Source organism: Leucopleurus acutus (assembly GCF_964270905.1).
Source record: "Leucopleurus acutus genome assembly, chromosome: 1".
Taxonomy (NCBI): Eukaryota; Metazoa; Chordata; class Mammalia; order Artiodactyla; family Delphinidae; genus Leucopleurus; species Leucopleurus acutus.
The window spans coordinates 139145365-139167545 of record NC_139142.1 but is presented as its reverse complement, the minus strand read 5'-3'; the positions used below and the strand labels follow the sequence as shown (position 1 = coordinate 139167545).

Sequence of the window (22181 nt, the reverse complement as noted above, 5' to 3'; positions counted from 1 at the left end):
CTCAGACTATGTAATAACATCATTAGTTAAGCTTATAATCAGGCAACCACAAAATTCTGTGAACTACTGGGCTAAATTACGTTTTCAGTTGAAAGGTCTAGTCACACATTTCCTTAAACATGTTTGCCACTAAGTTTCACAGCAGAACTCATTTGTTTTTTCTGATTCAATTGTTCAAGTTTTTAATTCTTGCTGGAAAAAAAACCCCAAACAATAACAGTTTCTATATTTCATGCGATTGTAATGTACCATATGTTTTCCTGTTTACTGGAATACTGTTAAATTTACAGTATAATGTTATTATATTTGTCGCATGTCAAAATATTTATGGCTTGTCTAGTACTCTTTAGAGTTTTTGATAAATGCAATATTTTTAAGATTAAATAACAGCTGTTCATTTGAGTCTCGATATCTAACTTGGAAATAAAACTTTCTTAGATTACTAAATATCTGTGTTTTAAAACAGTACAGTTGTCCCACTGAGCATGTAGACCTGCAGGGAAGAACTGCACTTCACGATGCAGGTAATAAGCAAAGGTTTCACTTGGACATAAACAAATCTTTGTTAAAATGGCTGGGCATTTAAATTAATTTCAAAGTTTTAACATGAATATATTTGTATAATTCATGGAGAAACAGAATGTTATGAATTTTTTATTTATTCAGATTTGAAATTTATTGGATTGTACGGCTTAAAAAGAATCATTCAGCCAATATTTACAGGCCAGGTTGCTAGATACTGAAAGTCCAAAGATGAATAAACCATAATCCTGCTCTCAAGGAGCTGTAAGTACCATGTGTTTGCTTGGGAACTGGTAGGAGAAATGGGAACGAGGAAGACTTCTCTTTCTTAAAAACTATATTTACCTCATTAACATGTCTGAACCTCATTTTCCTCATCTGCAAAATGAAGTTACTAATACTACTGCAGTAGTGGTTATAACTGAATCATGAATAGTACCTGGCATGTAGTAACTTCTTAATTAATGGTGATGGTGCTTGTTTTGATTTAGAGGTGTCAGTGCTGAATTACATACCATTGTAATTTGCTGTATTTTAAAAGAGATTTATATTAGTAATTTCAAAGATTTTATTAATCATACTGTATATCAAAATTTATCTGCATTATTCTTTAGGTGTCTTAAAGAAAATGATTAGAAAAAAGTTAAATATTTAAGGATTTTTGGAATGTAAGATAGTCTGACCCCTGGGCAGACTCCTCTAAGACTGAAATTCCTAGTTAACTAGGTGTTCAAAGGAAAAGCAAAACAAAACAAAACCTACTGTTTCCTTTCATGTATATGGAATATCCTTGGTAGATTAGAGGATTAGAGTAGTCTCTGTTAAAAATGTATTATACTTCAAATTTCCTTCAAACTTATATACTTTTGATTTTCTTCCTTTTTAAAAAAATTTTATGTATTTTTGTGATAGTTTAATCTCTCACACAATGCATTTTTAAAAATTTTGGTATAGAGTGCTATTATTTGCAGAACATTTTTACATACATTGTCATTTAAGCCTCACAATGACTCCTGTGAGTTTCTATAGTTTTATTTTATATTTTTATGATAATTTTGTATTACTACTTACATAAACAAAAATATTAATTAAAAAATAAATAAAAACATAGACCTAGATTCATATGTGATATACTTATCAAGCTTGTGTAGTTATGGGATCATCAAAACAAATTTATAAATTAAACTTAAAACCATAAAAAATTATAATTCATTTCTGTAGCACTAATTTATTGTTTGATGGAAATTTTTAAATGATTTTACTGCTTAATGAAGTATGAATATATGTCACATGATATTTCTATTCTCCTACCACCTTCTCATAGTTGTTTTTTAATCCATCCAACCTTATTAATAATCATATTTTAAAAATGTTATAATTATTAAAAATTAAAAATAATCATGTTTTTAAAATGTTAATAATCATGTTTTAAAAATTATTAAAAATGAAAATTTGAAACATAAAGTTAGACTATCATATTAAAATACCTTATACCCTTCATCCAGCTGAGACAGTTGTCAGCATATGGCTAATCTTGATTCATTTATACCACCACCCATTATTCTCCTGTACTTGGCATATTTTAAATCAAATCCAAGACATCATATAATTTTATCCATAAACAATTCAGCTTTTATCTCTGAAAGATAATGATTCTATTTTGTAACCTAAGTGTAATACCATTATTACACCTAATGCATTTGAAAATGTTTTCAATATTATTTACTCAATGTTCAACTTTTTCTAGTTGTTTTTATTTTTTTTACTGCTTAATTGAGGTATAATTATTATACAAAACTTGTATATAATTATTGTATAATGTAATGTAATAACGTATTGCACATAATTAACAATATGGTATTGTGTACTTTAAAATATATTAAGAGGATAGAGTACTTAGTATTCTCACCAAAAATACCCCCCAAAAACAAACCCCCAAAAACACACAGACACACAAAAGGACACAAGGAAATTTGTGGAGGTGATCCATATGTTTAGTACCTTGATTGTGGTGAGGGTATTACAGTGTATGCGTTTGTCCAAACTCATCAAAATATGTACAGTAAATATGTGTAATTTTTTGTATATTATAGATTTTATTATCCCTGTTTTTAAAACTGGTACAACTTAACAGATTGAAATTTTAATATTTGTTCAGTAGGTATACAGATGAAGTTAGAATGAAGACCAAGTTGATGTAGTAAAAGAACTCCAATATCAGTTGCTTATTAAAAAAAAATGGAGTGGTATAGGTTGGCAGGTGGCTTGAGGTCATTCATGAACCGAATTCTTTCCATCTTGTTGCTCCACTTTCCTCTGGTATCTTCCTCAGCAATGTCATTGCAGCAGGGTTGTAGTCATATCTGCGTTCCAGCTGGCAGGAAAGGGAAGGAGAATAGGAGGAGCGCATGCCCACAGTCTGAGGCCCAGATTTGGAAGTGGTAAATAGCCCTCTACTCATAATCCATCAATAAGATCAAAGTCAGTTGGTTGTATTTATCTGTAAAGGAGGCCCAGAAATGTAATCTCTAGTCATGGCCGAGCTGCCACACTGTAGAAGAAGGGGAGAACAAATTTTGGTAACAATTGCCACAGTCCAGCCCTCTGGCCTTCCAGATATTCCTGCAGCCCCTACTTCCCACACATAGAACATTATCCCCACCCCAAGAGAGAGGATACATAACCAATTCAGTCACTGAAGCCACCTCAAAGTCTGGGATTTCTGGGTGATGTGCACTTGTGTATTTTTGGCTCTGAAATGGCTCTTCATGGTCCAACAGTTTGTAAACTCGAAGAAAAGAGATCTGCTCCTCACAATATAGTGATGCAGCAAGAACAGGATAAGTAAAATAAAGACTCCCTTTTGGAAACAGGAGAACTGGGAAATACACAGCAGTCACTATTCAGCAGGTTTCAGATACTGCTGAGCAAAACTTGCAAAGGCTTTCAACTGAGATCTTGGAGTAAATTTCTTGGTTAGCTCCTTCAGGTGCCCCCCAGTTTTGTTTCCTAGGAGAAATCCCTTATTGTCCTCTGTGGGCCCTAGCTCTGCCTTCTGGGAGGTTCTTGTCCATTATCCTCCAAGATCACAGGTAAATTGGATGTTGGAAAGTATGCCCTCTATATAGGCAGCTTAAGCACAGGAAGAGTTATTAGTTTTAGCTGACTGGGCTTTTGGATTTTGGGGTAGTGCATTCCCTCAAAACCTTGGTAGGTTTCTGGCCTATTTGTTGCCAGCCACTTTCATATGTCAGGAACCATTTATTTTCTGGACATAAAGTTCTTAACCCTCCTTTATTTCTTGTTTTTATTTCTGGACTCATGATTCTCTACCTCATTTTATTTTATTTTTTTAACCAAAATTTTGAAAATTTATTTATAAAATGTTCAATACTGTGTAGAACATTAGGTTAATTTACAGAGTTTTTAAAAAAATTTTATTGGAATATAGTTGATTTACAATGTTGTATTAGTTTCAGGTGTACAATGAAGTGAATCACTTATACATATACACATACCTACTCCTTTTTTAGATTCTTTTTCCATATAGGCCATTACAGAGTATTGAATAGAGTTCCCTGTGCTATACAGTAGGTCCTTATTAGTTATCTAGTTTATATATAGTAGTGTGTTATGTCAATCCCAATCTCCCAATTTATCCCCCCCAACCCCATCCCCTGGTAACCATAAGTTTGTTTTCTACATCCGTGACTCTACTTCTGTTTTGTAAATAGGTTCATTTGTTCATTTGAATACTGCCACCTCAAAGTCATCTGAAATAATAGTCTTGGATGGGAATATAGTATCCTCAATCTGATCTTTATTCCAGGACTGGATCTGGTTTTTTTGTTTTTGTTTTTTTTTTCATTTTTCCTTATTGGGCTGTCTTTGAGAAAAGTTGTGACCAACAATAGTTTTATATCTTGCTGTTTGGTATAGAGAAACAATTGGCTTCTCTATACCTGTGAGGTCCCAAATATCTAGAAACTCTATTCCCTTCCATTTGTGTTCATAACTAATTCTTGCTTGACCTCATCTCTTTCTTGTTGACCTCATCTCTTTCTTACTAGAAGCAGTAGCAGCCGCCAATATGCCCTAAAATTTGGGCTCTTTTCTATTGCTTCACCTAGAAAGGCTCCATAGTCACACAGTGTACCTTGTAAATTAGCACAGATGATAGATCTATCAAACGTTTTGCCACAGTGTGAGAAAAATCACAAGGTTTCTAGCCTGAAATATGTTTACTGACCACCTAGTACCCAACCACTAAACCAGTGCTGTATAATTTAGGTATCTGTTACAACAGCACCTGACTCCTGATAGCAATTTTTGTCTTGGTTAGGGATAAGATTATACTGCTGTGACAAAATAAAATAACATTTGCTTTAAACACACACACACACACACACACACACACACACACACACACACAGAATTTATTTGTTTCATGTCACAGCCCTAATGATCAGATTGGCTTGTACCTCTGCTTCATATAGTCATTCAGGGACCCAGATTTCTTCTATTTTGCAGTTCTGTTGCCTGGGGGTGTTGTCCTCATCTTTAAGACTGAAGCTGATAATAGGTACCTGTTACCCTGCTAGCAGGAAGGAGAAAGATTATGGAAGACTGTATAACCACTTTTTAAAGCCCTAGACTCAGAAGGTAGCACATGTCCCTCATGTCAGACTCCATTGGCATGATCTAACTCATGTGGTCATGCCTTCATGCAAAGGAGACTGGGAACTGTGGTCTAGGTGAGCCACCCTGTGCCCAACACAGTTTTATTACCATGGAACAAGGATGAACGGCTGGCATTCTCCATCATCGCACCTTTAATACTGACTTGATTTGTTCAGTATAGTATAACTCTGGAATTTTTTATGCTTTACATTTTTTCCTTCTTATTTGGGCCTGAATGGTTGTTATTTTATAATTCCTGAATTAATGTATTCAGTTTCAATTTATCTTTTTTTTAAGATTGATTATATATTTTATATAAAAGACTTGCTGGATTAAAGACATCAGAAGTGAAAAATTGACTTGATTTTTTAATGTGTGTTTGGTTTTACTTTATTGAATTGCACCCAAAAAAAAAAAGAACGCTGACTTAGTACTTTTTTGTGCAAATAAACTAATATCAACTTATAAAACTTCTATAAAAACTCGTGGGAAGTATAAACACAATCGTACTTTATGAATTTGACCACTTTTTTCCTGATACAAATATGAACTCTAGTGTTGATCAGAGAAGAGGCATCATGTGATTTTCTAATATAATTTTTAGCAAAATGACCCTGCTTTTGCATCAAGGGCAGACATTGCAGTTTCTGTTTTGAAAAGGAAATATGAACTGTGTGAATCATACTTTATTTACTGTGGGTCTTCTATAAAGAAAAAAGTATGTGATTCTTTTAAAAAAACTGCACTAACACTTCAAGGATTCAGTAAGTTATAGCCATACTTTAAAATATACTATAAATAGAAAGTTTAAGTGTGATTTTCATTATCAGTGGTTACCCTTAGCACAGCAGTATATTCTTGTCCTCTGCAAGAGTGACAGTGTTCCTTGGTCCTAATAAATTATACAAAATTTACAAAATGATCTTGTCTAATCCATTTTCAGATAGAAAAATCAATGCTTATAATGCTAAACTGAGAGTGAAGGATGTGAAGTTTAGTACTTTAGGGATTGAAGAATTTAGGCCTTATACGGGTCTAGCAAAACACCACGTGTTACCAACAGATGTTCACCATTTATCATTTTCCTTTGTTCCTCAAAGCTATGGCAGACTGTCCTTCTAGTATACAGCTGCTCTGCGACCACGGGGCCTCAGTGAATACCAGAGATGTAGTAAGTCAGTTTATGTTTATTCTCATTTCAACTCATGTGTTCTGACTTTCATGTTTTGGGAGACTCGTTGTCTGAATGCTGTCTTATTTTTCTTGTTGCTTAGGATGGGCGGACGCCACTTGTTCTGGCTACTCAGATGTGTAGGCCAACAATATGTCAACTGCTGATAGATAGAGGGGCGGATATTAATTCCAGAGACAAACAAAACAGGTAATTCTTTTATCACGGCTCCCCAGACACCAGCTCGATGCACAGTGATCCTGAAGCTCTGCTGCTGTGACTTGGCCTTTCTATCCCCTGTGGTTCTCCCTTCCTTGGAATTAGCACTCACTTCTTCTTACTCTTCAGGGTTGGCTGAAGAAGGAGGGAATGGGAAATGGGGGATGATGACAGGGTAAACTCGAAATACAGGCAGTGATTATGGCCTGTGTTCGGGTCAAAGAACTGAAGAAAAGAGTAATTATATCCTAGTTATTTTGAGCTTATAAAATAATCTTTAATGAAATGGGCTCAAATAAGGAAGAAGAATAAAAAATGACATTTACAGTCTCTACTTCTTCATTAGTGAATCTTTTGAGAGTAAGGGAGTTCTTGCGTGTCCTGGAGCTTGACATGTTTCAGTATAGATTTTCTCAAGGTGTTTTCTCTCCTTTCTGCTGGGCACAATGCCACCTCCTTCTTGGAAACTGAGTTCATTTCTGTACCCCAATACAGATTTCATTAATTTATTTCTGCACCTGTATTTGATGTTATTTTAGTTGGTGTGCACTAACAATTTCTATCTGTAATTCTCTCTGTCCTCTTTTCTGGGTCTAGTGTATCATGCTGCTTGCTATATTATAATTCTGATGTTTATAGTCACGGAGTTTCTGACAACAAAGTATCTGAAATACATCCCTTCCACCAGTTGAAGCATTACAGTAATTTATGACAAGTTTCTGAGATTGTATAGATGATTACTGGTAAAATTGTTGGTTTCTTTTCAGTTACTTTTATTCTTCTAAACACGTATTCTATTGTTTGTAGTTCACTGGAAGTAGATAAGTATAATTAGTCTTTGGATGTCAGATTTTATAGCTCTGATTGTTTTCATTGTTCAGGCATCTCAAAGGAGGAAATTCTTAAGCAATTAAATCATTAATGTGATTTTTAAGAAAGTGGCTTTTTTTATATTACTTTGTTTTTGTGATACTATGATCTGGCTCCAAGCATGTTTAAGAAAATTTGATTGAAAAATAAATTTTAGGATCAGAAAGGGGTGATCTGGCTGATCCACGTATACAATGCTTTCTCTTATATTTTTCCAAGTATGTTTGTCTGTGTTATTTCATTGGAACTTCACAAAAAAACCAATGCGATAGGGCAATGTGTAGTATATTTAGACGACATATCAAATGGTTTTAAAGGTAAATTAAAATCTGTTTCTGACACTCTGTATTCAAGTTTCTTTTCTTTCTTCCTGTCTTACCTATAACATTTTATCCCTTATAACAAAAAATTTGTTAAGTAAAACTGCATTCCAGCAACTACCGGGGAGTATAAAAGAGGAATAGAACAGACATCAAATAAAGGCAAAAATCGGTTTCCGTATGAAATTCAATATTCACAATTGAAGACAGAATCATATATAGGATAAGTCACTTCATTTCATTAAGTGTTGGTTGCCTCAGCAGTAAAAATAGAGAATTTCTAGAGTACTTCTAAATTTCCATGATGATTTAATGGTTGCATTATTATGATCTGCCAGTCATACTGTTAAATGTTTAAGTGCTGACGATTCTATCATGGCAGAATAAACCAGTGGTCCATGATAATGGGGTTAATCAAAGAAGGTTTATTTGAGGGCTTCCCTGGTGACGCAGTGGTTGAGAGTCCGCCTGCCGATGCAGGGGACACGGGTTCGTGCCCCGGTCCGGGAGGATCCCACATGCCGTGGAGCGACTGGGCCCGTGAGCCATGACCGCTGTGCCTGCGCGTCCGGAGCCTGTGCTCCTCAACGGGAGAGGCCACAACGGTGAGAGGCCCGTGTACAACAACAAAAAAAGAAGATTTATTTGAGAAGGCAAATTTTAAAATTAAGTGTGAAAATGTGAAGGAGATGTGTAGGAGAAGAAAGGCTCTTCTAAAGAGAGAAATCAGGAACAGGAATCTGATTCTTGTTTTGGAATAGAAGGGATTCATTGGTGACGTTTGCATGATGTGGTTCAGTTCACAAAGTGATTTATTTATTTTATTTTTTTCAGTAACTGATAGTGTATTTATACAATGAAAACCTCTCTAACAAAATACACTTTTCACTGGGAAAATAATAAAACAGACAAATGGATCTACACAAAGTAAAAATTAACTTTGGTAGATTTGAGTGTAGGACAGTCCATAACAAGCTTATTTGCCCTTACTCCCCCAGAGCTGATCATCTTTCAAGTTAAGATTTTTAAAATATTTTTAAATTGAGATTATTATATTGACATTTGTTTCTCATTCCACATCATCTTCAGCCAAGCTCTGAGCACTTACAGTTCTCTAATTGTTGGGAGCTTAGTCAGAAGCATCTGGAACACTGGTGGTGGAAGAGTTTGCTGCAACACTTGCAGTAACTGCTGTGGCCGTCCACACACAGCAATTGCATTTGTCAGATGGTCAACACCCTTCTCATATTCACCTTGAGCTAGTAACTCTTGCAAGCTGTATTTCTTCAAGGAAGAATTTCTGAACGGCTTCAGCATCTTTAAGGTTAGGTAACTTGGAAAGTCCGGTTCTCTCCTTGGCAGGCTTCTGTTTCTTTCTTCGTTCTCGCAGCCTGTTCTTGAAGTTAGGATCACTCCATCTCTTGGGGTCAAGGTAAATGCAGTACCCAATGAAAAGGACCCCGCGCATACCGGCGGAGATGGCACTGTTCCGGCCCTCCATCTTCTCTCCAACGAGGAGTGGGGTTGGCGGCAGCAGGGCCCACGATGAAGCCGTTGGCCGAGAACCCTCGGAAAGGACTGTGCCACTCTGTCCTGCCGCCCACCGCGAGGGACGCGGAAAGGCCTGCAAAGTGATTTAAATAGCTTGGGTTTATCATTGTAGGTTTTGCACAGATAAGGTGACAGTATCAGTTGTGGAAGATCTTTGTGGCAATTAACTTGTAGTACATAGAAGGACTGGAATAAAGGAGGTTAATTTGGTAGTAGAAGTAACAGATGTGTGTAGGTAGATGTAAAATGCTAGCTCTGCAAACTAAGACACAAAACAAATGTTTTTTATAAATGCAATGGAGTTAAAATATAAGATAAAAATATGAAGTCAAATCTGTGTCTATAACAATGTGGCTTTTTAAAGTAATATCTGTTCTTTAAGAAGGGGACCTCTGAAAGAGATTTCTGAAAATTTGTTTTTGATCCTTCTCAAGGTCTTTTATTCTTCCATCTTGCCTTCTAGGACTGCTCTCATGCTAGGTTGCGAGTATGGTTGCAAAGATGCAGTAGAAGTCTTAATCAGAAATGGTGCTGATGTAACCTTGCTGGATGCCCTTGGCCATGATAGTTCTTACTATGCAAGAATTGCTGACAATCTGGACATTCTAACCTTACTGAAGACTGCATCAGAAAATACCAGCAAAGGTACCAGCAGTTTTCTGTCACTAGAAAAGTGCTAGTTAATAAAGAGCAGCTTTTAAAGATTTAGGTGGTAGAGCTACAGTTCGTAAGAGGCAAAACACTCCTTACAATAAGCAGTATTGGTTCATCTCCCTCTCTGCCCCAGCTCTGCGGTTTTACATTATAGTCACTTGTTCTGAGGCAGTGTGTGTTACATTTATTGTCCAGTTTATCCAGTCAACCCTACTCTACTGTGGAGTAATTTAAGAACTGAAAAGAAAGAGCCAAATAAAGTGTTTTGCTAATATATATTTTTTGATAAGGAGGGGTGAAGTGCTTAAGCTCTTGTACTTAAAAAGTTTTAAAGAAAGAATCATTGTTTAAACATGTATTTAAAATATTCAAGTAAGATTTATTGAATACTTGTGCCAAGTATTTTCGTATGCTTATTAAAGAGAAATTGGAAAGCACAGAAAAGCACAGCAAGTAAAATCAACCACTCATTCTACCACTGAGGAGCCTCTACTAACATTTTGAGGAATATCTTTCCAGTCTTCTCTCTATGCATAAAATTGAGGTCACCTGTAGTGAGCTGTAGCTTACTTTTTGTGTAATATAGTTCGAAGACTTTTCCCTCATAAATAAATATTTTTTCTACAGTATGATTTTTATCGATGCATAAAATTCCATCTAAGTTTAATTTAATTAAGCAGTTTTCTATAGGTGTCATTTAAGTTGTTTATACAGTTTTTACTAATATAAATAACCATTTAGTGACTGTCCTTATGCATAAATATTTTAGCATATTTTTATTATACCCTTAGGATAACTTCCTAGAAATTGAATTAAGAGGTTTCAGGTTATGCACAGTTTTTTAAGCTTTTAATATATATCGAAAAGTTGCCTTCTAATTTAGGATGTTTTAAATTTTGTATTTTTCACCTGTCTCCCCTCCCTGGCATTGAATATCATCTACAGGGATGTTGTCATAGGAAAAAAAAAATACTTTGCCGATTAGATAGGCAAAAGTGATATTTCATTGTTGTTTTAACTGTAAGGTCGTAAACTTCAAAAGAAACTTAAAAATTTATTTCTTTAATATTGACTTAATTACATAATTGGTGAATGCAGATCTACCCAAGTTAACCTGCTGTTTCACTGTTCCTCTTTCTCCTCCCTTTCCCTCTCTTTAAATCTTCAGGGAGAGAAGTTTGGAAGAAAGGACCATCTTTACAACAGGTTAAAAAATTATGTATATTGTGCAGTTTAAGTAAAGTGTTGAGTAAACCTAGGTAATGGTTATATATAACTGTTTTGAGTTTAAATGCATGCCGTTCTCTCTTCCCAGTTAATCATGCCCATGTAGAACCTAGGTCATGAGATCCTGAGGCTTTATCCAGACACTGTCACTCAGCTTGAGACAATGGGTCTTAATTACAATGAATGTATCCAATGGGAAATACGTAGACTCCTGATTGCTGGTCTTGAACATCCAGCCTTTTCAAGTATGGAATATTGCACCTTGTTGAGTTTCTTTGTTGATGAATATTAGCTTGGTAGACCCTAGACAGTTTTCTCCTATTCTCCCTTAGTAACAGAGTTGAATATCCCCTGATGTGGGAAAATTCTTCCAAGCAATAAGAAATGAAGAAAACAGAATTCAAAACTGATTATATATGTGATTTCAATGCCACTGTTAACATTTTGATTTCTTTTTCTTTTTTTGCTGTATTTAATTTAATGAGGATTTGACTTTTAAAAAAACTTAGTACGTGAAATAATTCATACCTTGCACTAAGTTTATTATCAAATCACTATTTAACCCTGGTTTTGTGTCTCAGTCTCAGTAGATGTCTAATCATTTCCCCTGATCTCTTCGAGTTAAAGTGTGTGGGGTTGCTTTGCGCACTCTTAAACCATCTCACCCAAAGCTAGTGTAGGCAGCTCTCCTCTTCTGCTGACTGTCCCCTTCCAGGCTTTCAGCTTTTCTCTAATGAGAGGGACCTGAGCACTTCCAAACCCTGAAGAGAAGTAATCAGGTACCTTCTGAGCCATCCTGTCATCATTCTGTATCATTTCTGTAGCTCGCACCTAAATTTGAAAGCTGTATGAAAGCATGCTTCCTTTTCAGTCCATCACAATTAAGTAATATGTCCCTGCATGGGTCATATCTGCTGTCACTTTTCTTTCCCATCTGGAGCAGCTGTTTCAGCCTTTTCTCCCATTCCTCAGATAACCTAAGTGGGTGTAGAGGGAAATAAAATGTGCCCTCTTATATCAATACCAGGCATCTCACACATATTAAGAGAAAAACTATTTCTGAAATATACATGTATTTAAAAGAAAGAATTATTGAATATTAATATGGGAATGGTATCTAAATGAATAGGAATTATCTAAATGAATTCATGGAGTTAATATTTTGCTAAGAACAGTAAAACTCATTTGTTTCAGTTGTTAATTAAATACATTTTAAAATATCTGCTGTAAATAGGATTTGTTTGTGTACTAAGGGACATATAATCCTTGTTATCAAGAAGCCTACAGTATAGTTTAAAAAATAAGATGTATTCAGTTACTTACTATATGCCCATTACTGTTCTAAGTGCTGGGGATATCAGTGTTCAAATTCCCTGCCCTCATGGAGCTCCCAGCCCAGTGAGAGAGATGAACAGTAAGCAGATGGGTATTTAGCACCATGGCAGATGCTTTGAAGACAGGCAGAACAGGATTAGGGAATGAAGAGGGAGAGGGCGGGAAGCTATTTTAGATGGTGTGGTCAGGAAGTGACTGACATTCTAGCAGAGGTCTGAAGGAAGTGAGGAGGGAGCCAGCGGCTCTGTGGGTGAAGCCTCAAGGGCAGAGGGAAGGGCAAGTACCAAGCCCCTGATGAAGGAGCATGTTTAACATGCCCGTGGGGCAGTAGAGGGGCAGAGTGACAGGAACCAGAGACCAGAAGGGAAGGCAGGGGCTGAAAGTGGTATGTACGATGAGACTGGTCAGATTCCACGTCAAGAATGGCCCTTTGGTAGAAGGAATGAGGCTAGACATGTAGTTTGGGCCAAATCGTGGATACAGAGCATCGTCTTAATGGGAACTTGTTCCTCTAATTCTAAATCCAAGCTCATTAGTACGATAGTTTAAACACATGAGTCAACAAATAATGTGGAACATAAAATTATCTTGGAAAATTAAAGCATTCACGTTTTGTTTCTTTAGCTCTCAAAAGGAAGAAAGAAATACCTTTCTAAATTACTGTGTAGATTTAAAGATCAATTTGGGCAAAAAAATTATTTTATCTCTTGTTTAGTGATTGTATTGTGCTTTTATTAAAGCAAATCTCTAAGCTGGAATAAAGTTTCTAAGCAGTAAGTGTACAAAAACAGATCATGTACCCAACCAAGTCATTTAGAAATCTTTTATATAGCTTTAGTCAGTGGATTGTCTATCTCTTTCTTATCACACCCTTTGATATTTTATCTCATCAGTACTCAAAGAAGTAATTTCCATATTTTCTCTCAACATTAATGTAACTCCCCCCCCCCCCCCCGCCTCCTCTTTTTAAACACCAAATTCTTCTTTTGGCAACGGTAGCTGATGCTTTATAGTACAACGTGAGTTTTGCCTCTAGTACAAATTCTCCTTTTTAAAATTTGGTGACTTTGGTTAAAATAAATACTTAGCAGTAGGGGTTTTAAATTCTGTTATTTTTTTAGTATTTAAAAAGTAGATTATACTTGATTTATTTAAAACCTATATCCTTAAAGATGCTTTCCATTTGGAGTTTTAAGTGGAAACACTGCCACCTTGTGTTTTGTACAGCAAAATTTAAACTTGGATAAACTGAAAATCACTAATTGGGTGTATTGCCTATTGAGGAAAATGTACTTTTCTATATTCTCATACTTGCTAACCTGTGTTTTCTTATGTTTTACCAAAGCGAAATTTGACGCAGATGCTAGATGAAGTAAATATGAAATCAGATCAGAGGGAGCATCAAAACATTCAGGTAAAAAGAAAAAAAAAATTGGTATCTTCCTTTGCAAAGAATTCCAGCATTGTTTGTAGTGGGGTTGGGGAAAAGAAAGGAAGCAAAAATGCGGGGGAAATGAGTAGGGGATGGAAGGGCAGCTTGTTATGTTTTGTGATTCTACTTTCTTGCCAAATTCCTTCTAAAAGAATTAACTTTTGATATGAATGTTTGAGTCAGTATTATCTTACAAGAAGTATTGTTTTAATATATATTAGGAAGTAAATAATTTAATAACTTTCTGTAAGTTTTTGTTGATTTAAATATATCTGTTTGGGGCCATAAATCATAAATTTGTATTCCTTTTAGAAAATTAATTATAGTGATAAAAATGATGGTTATCAATGTAAATAAACAAAATCTGAACTTTTTCTTAAAGTATTTTTTATTTTGATTAAGAAAAATAATTTCGGTAACCACATAGCACTTTTTACCTTTTATGTTCGTCAAAGTGTTCAAAAAATAATTATTATTTGGATTGTGTTGGAAAAAGAGCCATAATTAAATGGTTTATTTTATGATTGAAATACCATTAAAATATAAATTGAATAGCCTTTTCCATATGATAAAACAAAAGCATTTTATTTGGGTTTTCATAGTTTACTATGTAGTGTTAAGAAAGTGAACTGTAGCCTTCAATTGGAGGCTTAAATGTTTTATCAGAGCACTGAAGTACTGATATTCTTATGCTTTGTTAAGCTCATAAATTTGAGAGGTGTTTGGCAAAAGTTAAAATGACATATTCTTCTGCTATTTTCTATTTCCAGATGATGCTCTTATTTCTTATTTATTAGAATCATGATGGTTTGCTGTCTTTGTATATAGTTGTATTTATTAGGTATCATAGGACTATAATTTTCTGCGTTATTTCTCATGTGTAGATTTTAAATTATTTGAATGTCATTGAAATTATTGTATCTTTATACTTAAAGCTGTTTTATATATGTATATATCTGTTTATGATAGTGAACTGCTTTTAGAAATTTCTTCCGTAAGAATTGCTCCTTTAAAGTTGGTCTGGCACCTGTTATCTTTGCTATTTAAGGATCTGGAGATTGAAAATGAAGATCTGAAAGAGAGGTTGAGAAAAATTCAGCAGGAACAGAGAATATTATTGGATAAAGTAAATGGTTTACAACTACAGCTGAATGAGGTAAATAATCTGCGTCATACCAGAAAAATCCAGAACTGTTTTACTATGAGTCATTATCATCGGTAACAAATTGTTAATGACGGCCCATCACAGCAAGTCATGGTGCCAGGTGCTAAAGGAGGTAAAATCAGGTCATTGCCCTGTGGAAAGTCATATCTTATTAGGACCTTTACATGAAACAAGGTCGGATCTAAGAACAGAGAACACTGTTGGTCTGTGGTAATGACAAAGGACTGAACTGTGATTGGAGTTGTGGGATTAGAGAGGAAGAAGTAGACAGAAGACATGAGGAGGAAGAGCAGGTAAGAGTTTTAAGTAACTGATGGGGTCTCAGAAGAATCGAAAGTGCTTCTGAACCTGGTTAGTGAGAAGCATAAATGACAACGTAGAGCACAGAAGTAGTAGCACATAGGCATTTTCTTCTCACAGCCTCATCCCCAATCTTAATGACATGCACCAGTCTTTTAAAAAGATATTTGCCAAGCTCATGCTTTTTAACATAAACTTTCAAGAGTGAAAATACATTTCTTCTTCTTTTTAAATTTAGGAAGTAATGGTTGCTGATGATCTGGAAAGTGAGGTAGGATGATAAGTTTTACTTTAAAGCTGTAAATTGTTGTGTAAATGGAAGATAACATTGCAGTAGAGGTTTGAGTCCTGAACTGACGTGGAGACAGAATGCTCTTTTGGGTTATTGCTCAAAGGAAAAAACAAAACCTATGTGTGACTGTAAAATTATGTTTTGAGTATAGTGGCGTGGGTTATTGTAGGCATTTTCTTGTTACTGAAAGGAGCCTCTGAATGGCTCATTTTCTATGAAACTTTTCATGAAAAGATATAAAATTCTAAGCATTATAGAGAAAATGTCTGAAAATGATAAGATTTAAAACAAACCACAGAAATTTGAATTTTTCATAATATTGTTTGTGTATATTGTATATTATTAGTATAGTTCTACAAATTTTGAACTCTACTAATAGTTAAAAATTGACCAGGTTAGGGCTTCCCTGGTGGCACAGTGGTTAAGAATCCACCTGCCAACGCAGGGGACACGGGTTCAATCCCTGGCCTGGGAAGATCCCACGTGCCACGGAGCAACTAAGCCCGTGCACCACAACTACTGAGCCTATGCTCTAGAGCCTGCGAGCCACAACTACTGAAGCCTGTGCACCTAGAGCCCGTGCTCCGCAACAAGAGAAGCCACTACAATGAGAAGCCTGCACACCGCAAGGAAGAGTAGCCCCTGCTCGCCGCAGCTAGAGAAAGCTCACGCATGGCAACAAAGACCCAACACAGCCAAAAAAAAAAAAAAAAAGTTCCGTTTTTTAAAAAAAAAAATTGACCAGGTTAGAGAATTCATTAACTATAGTCCTCAAAGTAATTCTAATTCACATTTTCTAAAACACATTTTTAACACAATTTCAAGCACAGGGTGATTTTGCTCTGTATTTATTTCTTTCCATTTCAGAAAGAAAAGCTGAAGTCCCTTTTGGCAGCTAAAGAAAAGCAACATGAAGAAAGCCTAAGAGCTATTGAGGCTCTGAAAAATAGATTCAAGTATTTTGAGGTATAGAAAGCTTAAATAAATTATTTCATGTAACTCATAATGGGCCGTGGTAAAGGGCTTGAAGTCAGGCTTGAATTTGAATTATCACTCTCTTCTTTATAGTGTGACCTCGGGCAATTTATTTAAAGTCTCTGAGCTTTGTGCTGCTTTGGCAAAATTGGGGTGATTGTCCTTTTTTCCACAGAGTTGTTTTAAAGGTTAAATGAGATCATTGAAATTGACTAAACTGACATTTAGTTCAGTTCCAGTTTCTCTTCCCCAGCCTTCCTCTTTGTCATCTTTACCTTTTCAAGACATACTTTTACCTGTAAAATTACAATGATTATGATGGTATTAATAAAAAGCATCATTTAAGTGAAAAGCAGTAATCCCAGGATTATCTCAGAAAGGACCTTGTGCATATATGGATTTGTTTGGTGAGAGTAGTGTGTTAATAAGGCTCAGATCATATACTTATCTTTTCTTGGCTCAATTAACTCTTAGTTTTTCCAAGACTGTGTTTTTTTTTTGTTTGTTTTGTTTGTTTTGGTTTTTTTTCGGTACGTGGGCCTCTCACTGTTGTGGCCTCTTCCGTTGCGGAGCACAGGCTCCGGACGCGCAGGCCCAGCGTCCATGGCTCACGGGCCCAGCCTCTCTGCGGCATGTGGGATCTTCCCGGACCGGGGCACGAACCCATGTCCCCTGCATCGGCAGGCGGGTTCTCAACCACTGCGCCACCAGGGAAGCCCCCAAGACTATGTTTTCTTTAAACTTTTAATCAAAATACAATATACGTTAAAAAGAACATGTTAAAGTGAATAAGTTGAAGAATTTTCACAAATCTAACATCCCAGATCAGGAAACACCACATAACTAGTACCCAGAAGCCTCCTCACGCTTGCTCCTTGCACCAAGGGTGACCACTCTCCAGACTTTTAACTGCATAGATTTGTTCTGCAAGGCCAAAATATATATTTTATAAATGTTGTTCATCATTGGGGTCACTGAAGAGAGTGGCTGATTCAATGTGAGTCTTTTATCTTTATTGTGGAATATAACTCCAAAGTACATAACAAAAGTAAATTTTTTGTGTGTAAATTTTAAAATATGGGTGTAGCTATGAAAAAGAATGTAAAGACATGGATGTATCTCAAGACATAATGTTGCATGAAAGAAATCAGACACAAAGAGCACATACTGCCTGACTCCTTTTCTGTGAAGTGCAGAACTAGACAAAGCTAATCTATGCTAATACAGGCCAGAATAGAGGCCACCCTTTGGTGGCCGGTTACTGACCAGGACAGGGCATGAAGAAACTTCTGGGCGTGCTAGACAGGTTCTATATCTTGATCTGAGTTGTAATTACACAAAGTATACATATGCAAAAATTCATTGCACTGTATACTTGTGTACTTTATTGCAGGTGAGTTATGCCTTGATACATTAAAAAAAAACCAACCAAAAACCTGTGTTTATATTTATAGACTGAATTCTGAAATTATTTAGAAACAGTTTTATAAGCTAAAGAACAGTCTAGTATAGGGCCTTCTATCTTTTTTCACATTTGAAGACTTTTTTTAAGGTTAGTAGTGAAACTAGTGATAGCTAACAAGTTCATGACCCCCAACCATGTGCCAGAAATTGCTTTGTGCACTTTACATGCATTTAATAAACACATCAACTTGGTATGGTATGTTTTCGTTTTATCTCCACTTCATAAGTGAAGAGACTGAGGCAAAAAGCAGTTTACCCGTGCGGGGTTTTATAAATAAGAGTGAGTGTCAGAGCCAGAGCCTGAACTCAGGCAGTTTGTGCCCCTAACTACAATACTAGTTTTACACTCAGCTGGAGAAGATACAGAAGTGTATGTGGGCCTTTGAAGTATTCATCAAAGTTTGACACCTATAATTGGGTACTGTTTTTGTGTTATTTTTCTCCTAAGAGTAGACTCCCATGTCTTAAGAATAGATGGTTTTCTGTAGCTTCAGACAAGTCTGTAACTTTGAATGAGGTTATTATAAACTATAGGAAAATACTTACTGTTTCTTATAAAACAACATATATTTATTTCAGAAAAATTTAAAATATAGTTAAACTAAAAGTAGAAAATAAACACACCTATAAGCCCAGCACTCTTAGCACCTGACATCCTTTCAGACCTTTGTTTGTACATAACTTGTGTTATGTACATGAATTCAACAGGTAGTCTTATTATTTATCCTGTTCTGTAAGTTTTTGCACTCAATATAATGGGGGCATTTTCCCCAGTCAGATGAATTTTTATACTAGAAATTATTTATAACCTTCAAAAAGAAAATTCCAGGGTCCACTTTATAGGTGACCCAGTATTTATGAGAGCAGTCCTTAAAAACTAAGGAATCATAATTTATAAATATTGAATATCCACTACTATATCATCTCACATACTTAAAAGTCTTCATAAACTGCCAACAGAATTGCTGTGCTACGTGTAATACTTAATATGTAGGCATTTTCCTTATAGAGCAGGTTTGGGAAAACATGGATATTTTAGAACAAGGCTAATTTTGTGTTGTAACTCATGCATTTGTTTGCATTTGAGTCATCAAGTCAAGGTAATGAACCCAAACTAAGTTTTTTGAACTCCTTATGTGCCTTGGCCTCCCCTTACCCATTCATGTATAAGCCCATTTACTACCTATTACAGACTCTAGTATTAAATATTACTTAGAACAAAGAGCTTACCTAAGTTTACAGATATTTTCCATACCCTTGGGGCAATAAGTATTAATGGGACATTAATTTAGTTATGGAACTGTGGGCCGTTTTTATCATGGTCACCTATCAGAGTCTGACACATAGCTATTAGTACTAATATAGACAGATACACAAACATGAAGTACATCTGCATACCTTTACTCTCAAAAGTATAGTATTTTAATTTATGTTAGGTTCTTTGTGTCTGGCTTACTTGGGATAAGGAGCAATCCAAATATATTTTAACTCAGAGTATCTGAAATTTCTCTTATTATTCTCCTTTTCCTAACTGATGTATTGATGGATTTATTATGAACTATATGTAGCTCTTTGCCTCAGTTTCATTTCCTGCTCTCTGTCTCCTTTTACCTTCAAAGGTAATTGGTGTTCCATAAATTCTGAAAGAGGGGGTTAGGCTAATGTTTCACAGGCGATGAGGTAGGGTTCGTGCTCCCCAAAGGTGGTAAAGTAAATTGGTTTATAGAGGTGAATGTGGCATTTCCTTCCTTTGAAGTAAAGAAACAGCAGAGAGTATGCATTCAACGTTGTTTCATTTCATTTGGAGCTTGTTTTTTTTTTTTTTTTTTCTGTTGAGCAGTCAAGTTTTTCCTTGAAATACTTGGCTGCTTTTATTAAAATGCTGAGTGAAGTAGTTTATTCCCAACTGATCTCTCTAACTGTGTTCTGCCTTTCTGTGAGTTCGAGTAGAATAATACCCAGGAGAAACAAGGAATGTTGAAAATGTGGTTTTAATGACTGGATCATTTAGAGCTAAAATAGATACAGAATTTAACAAAATGAAGCAGTATTCACCTAAAATGTTTTAACGTATCCTTCTGATTTCAGAGCAATCATTTAGGATCGGGAAGTCATTTCAGTAACAGTAAGTATAAAAGTAAAGATTATCATTACGGTTCACACAGTTCAAGCAAAAAAAAGAATGTTTATGCCTCTTTATTTCGTCTAACTGTATATGATATTCCTGCTGCAAAACTTCATCCAACTACTTGTGTGTTATACCTCAACATGGAACTAGGAAGAGATTAAAATGACTCCTGTAGTCTCTAACATAAAATCTGGTAATCACTGAGGCTCTGATTTTCCTTAGGACCTAGATTTTTAAATTGTATATTGTACGCATTACCAAATTTGCCTTGTCGCATGTTAGACATTTATCTTGTGATATTTGGTGCGTGCTTTTTGTGGAAAGAGACGTAAACATAGTTTTCTGATTTGGAGAAATCTTTGGCTATAGTCTCAATGCAGGTAAGCATTTTAAAATTAGATGTTCCATAAATATTTATTACTTTAAGACTATACATAATTTTCCCTTTTGTTTATTCTCCAATTTTAAACAATTTCTCTAGAAAAATCTGATTTTTTGCTTCTTGTTGAATATTAAATTATCCGTTAGCTAACTACAATCGAAATATTTATCCTATAAATTGCAAAGAACACCATTTTTATTTTAACTAATATACATATTTCATAATAATCATTTAACTTATTTAGTCTAACAATTTTACATAATTCAAAAAACTAACTTAGTGGGACTTCCCTGGTGGTCCAGTGGTTAAGAATCCGCCTTCCAATGCAGGGGATGTGGGTTCGATCCCTGGTTGGGGAACTAAGATCCCACACGCCATGGGGCAACTAAGCCCGCGCACTGCAACTACTGAGCCCACGCACCTCAACTAGAGAGCTCGCGTGCTGCAAACTACAGAGCCCAGGCTCTCTGGAGCCCGTGCGCCGCAACTACTGAGCCCGTACGCTGCCACTACTGCAGTGAAGAGCCCGTGCGCCGCGACTAAGACCTGACACAGCCAAAAATAAATAAATAAAATATAAAAACCAACTTAGTATCTATTCAAAAGAATATACATACTTTCCTTATGTATGTAGGAATAATAAGGAAAAATATGGATATTTTAGAACAAGGATAATTTTATGTTGTAACTCATGCTTCTTTTTTACTTGAATAATAAAGGAGATAATAACACCAAATTAATGCTTAGCCTTCTTTGATATGGATATTTAAGATATCATTTATTTGGACTTATTTAGGAAAAGAAGATATGCTTCTTAAACAAGGTCAAATGTACATGACAGACTCACAGGTAATATTTTATTTTAAAATATATTTATAAAAATAATTGTGCCTTTTTAAAAAGAGGAAAAGAGCACTGTATATTTATCATCTATATGTACATTGAATAAGGTTTTCATTATCAAAGAAAAGTTGGCCTTGTGGTCTTGAGTTTAATAAAAGCAGATATTGCTGTGTCTAGTGCCCTCTAGAGTATTTTTGGTGACAGTGACTTAAATAAGAGATTTGAATTACAATTTCATTGTCTTTGACAGTAGCCCTCTATTCTTTAACAGCAGTTGGTCACCTCTTCATATTTGCCCATTAAAGGGGGAGACAGGTATGAATAATTCAAAAGGCATTTGTCTTGACTTTTAAATGTATTGTTCCTTGCATTCAAATATATATTCTATATTTTGGAAATTCACCACAAAATAAAGCTTCCAAGGCAGAGTGTTATCTGATTTTCTTACTTGTTTAACAGCTCCTCACTTTTAGTTTCCAGTAAATACAAGGTTTGCATTTTTAGTACCTTCTGTGAACTGCAGAACTGATAAATATTTGGTCTTTTAAAGGTTTTTTTACATACTTTCTTCTGTAGAAGAGTGAATTAGCCTATATGATGTCTAAGATCACTCTAAGCTGGAAACTTCTAAGATTGTAAGTTGAGAGACTG

The 22181-nt window shown here is 35.4% G+C and overlaps 1 protein-coding gene and 1 pseudogene across 3 annotated transcripts in view; one reads left to right on the top strand and one right to left on the bottom strand.

Moving 5' to 3' along the window:
• Positions 1–22181, top strand: part of UACA (uveal autoantigen with coiled-coil domains and ankyrin repeats) — an 85489-nt gene that overhangs the window by 52690 nt on the left and 10618 nt on the right. For both annotated transcript variants that reach the window (XM_082835726.1, XM_082835725.1), the window contains exons 5-15: positions 467–524; positions 6303–6373; positions 6477–6583; positions 9797–9978; positions 11156–11193; positions 13895–13963; positions 15030–15137; positions 15685–15717; positions 16606–16704; positions 20266–20302; positions 21484–21536. In XM_082835726.1, coding sequence (XP_082691852.1) covers positions 467–524; positions 6303–6373; positions 6477–6583; positions 9797–9978; positions 11156–11193; positions 13895–13963; positions 15030–15137; positions 15685–15717; positions 16606–16704; positions 20266–20302; positions 21484–21536 — 855 coding nt within the window. The remainder of the gene's footprint in view (positions 1–466; positions 525–6302; positions 6374–6476; positions 6584–9796; positions 9979–11155; positions 11194–13894; positions 13964–15029; positions 15138–15684; positions 15718–16605; positions 16705–20265; positions 20303–21483; positions 21537–22181) is intronic.
• On the bottom strand, positions 8852–9283 carry LOC309958577 (mitochondrial import receptor subunit TOM20 homolog; annotated as a pseudogene). The gene has a single exon. The product of its transcript is annotated as a mitochondrial import receptor subunit TOM20 homolog (transcript).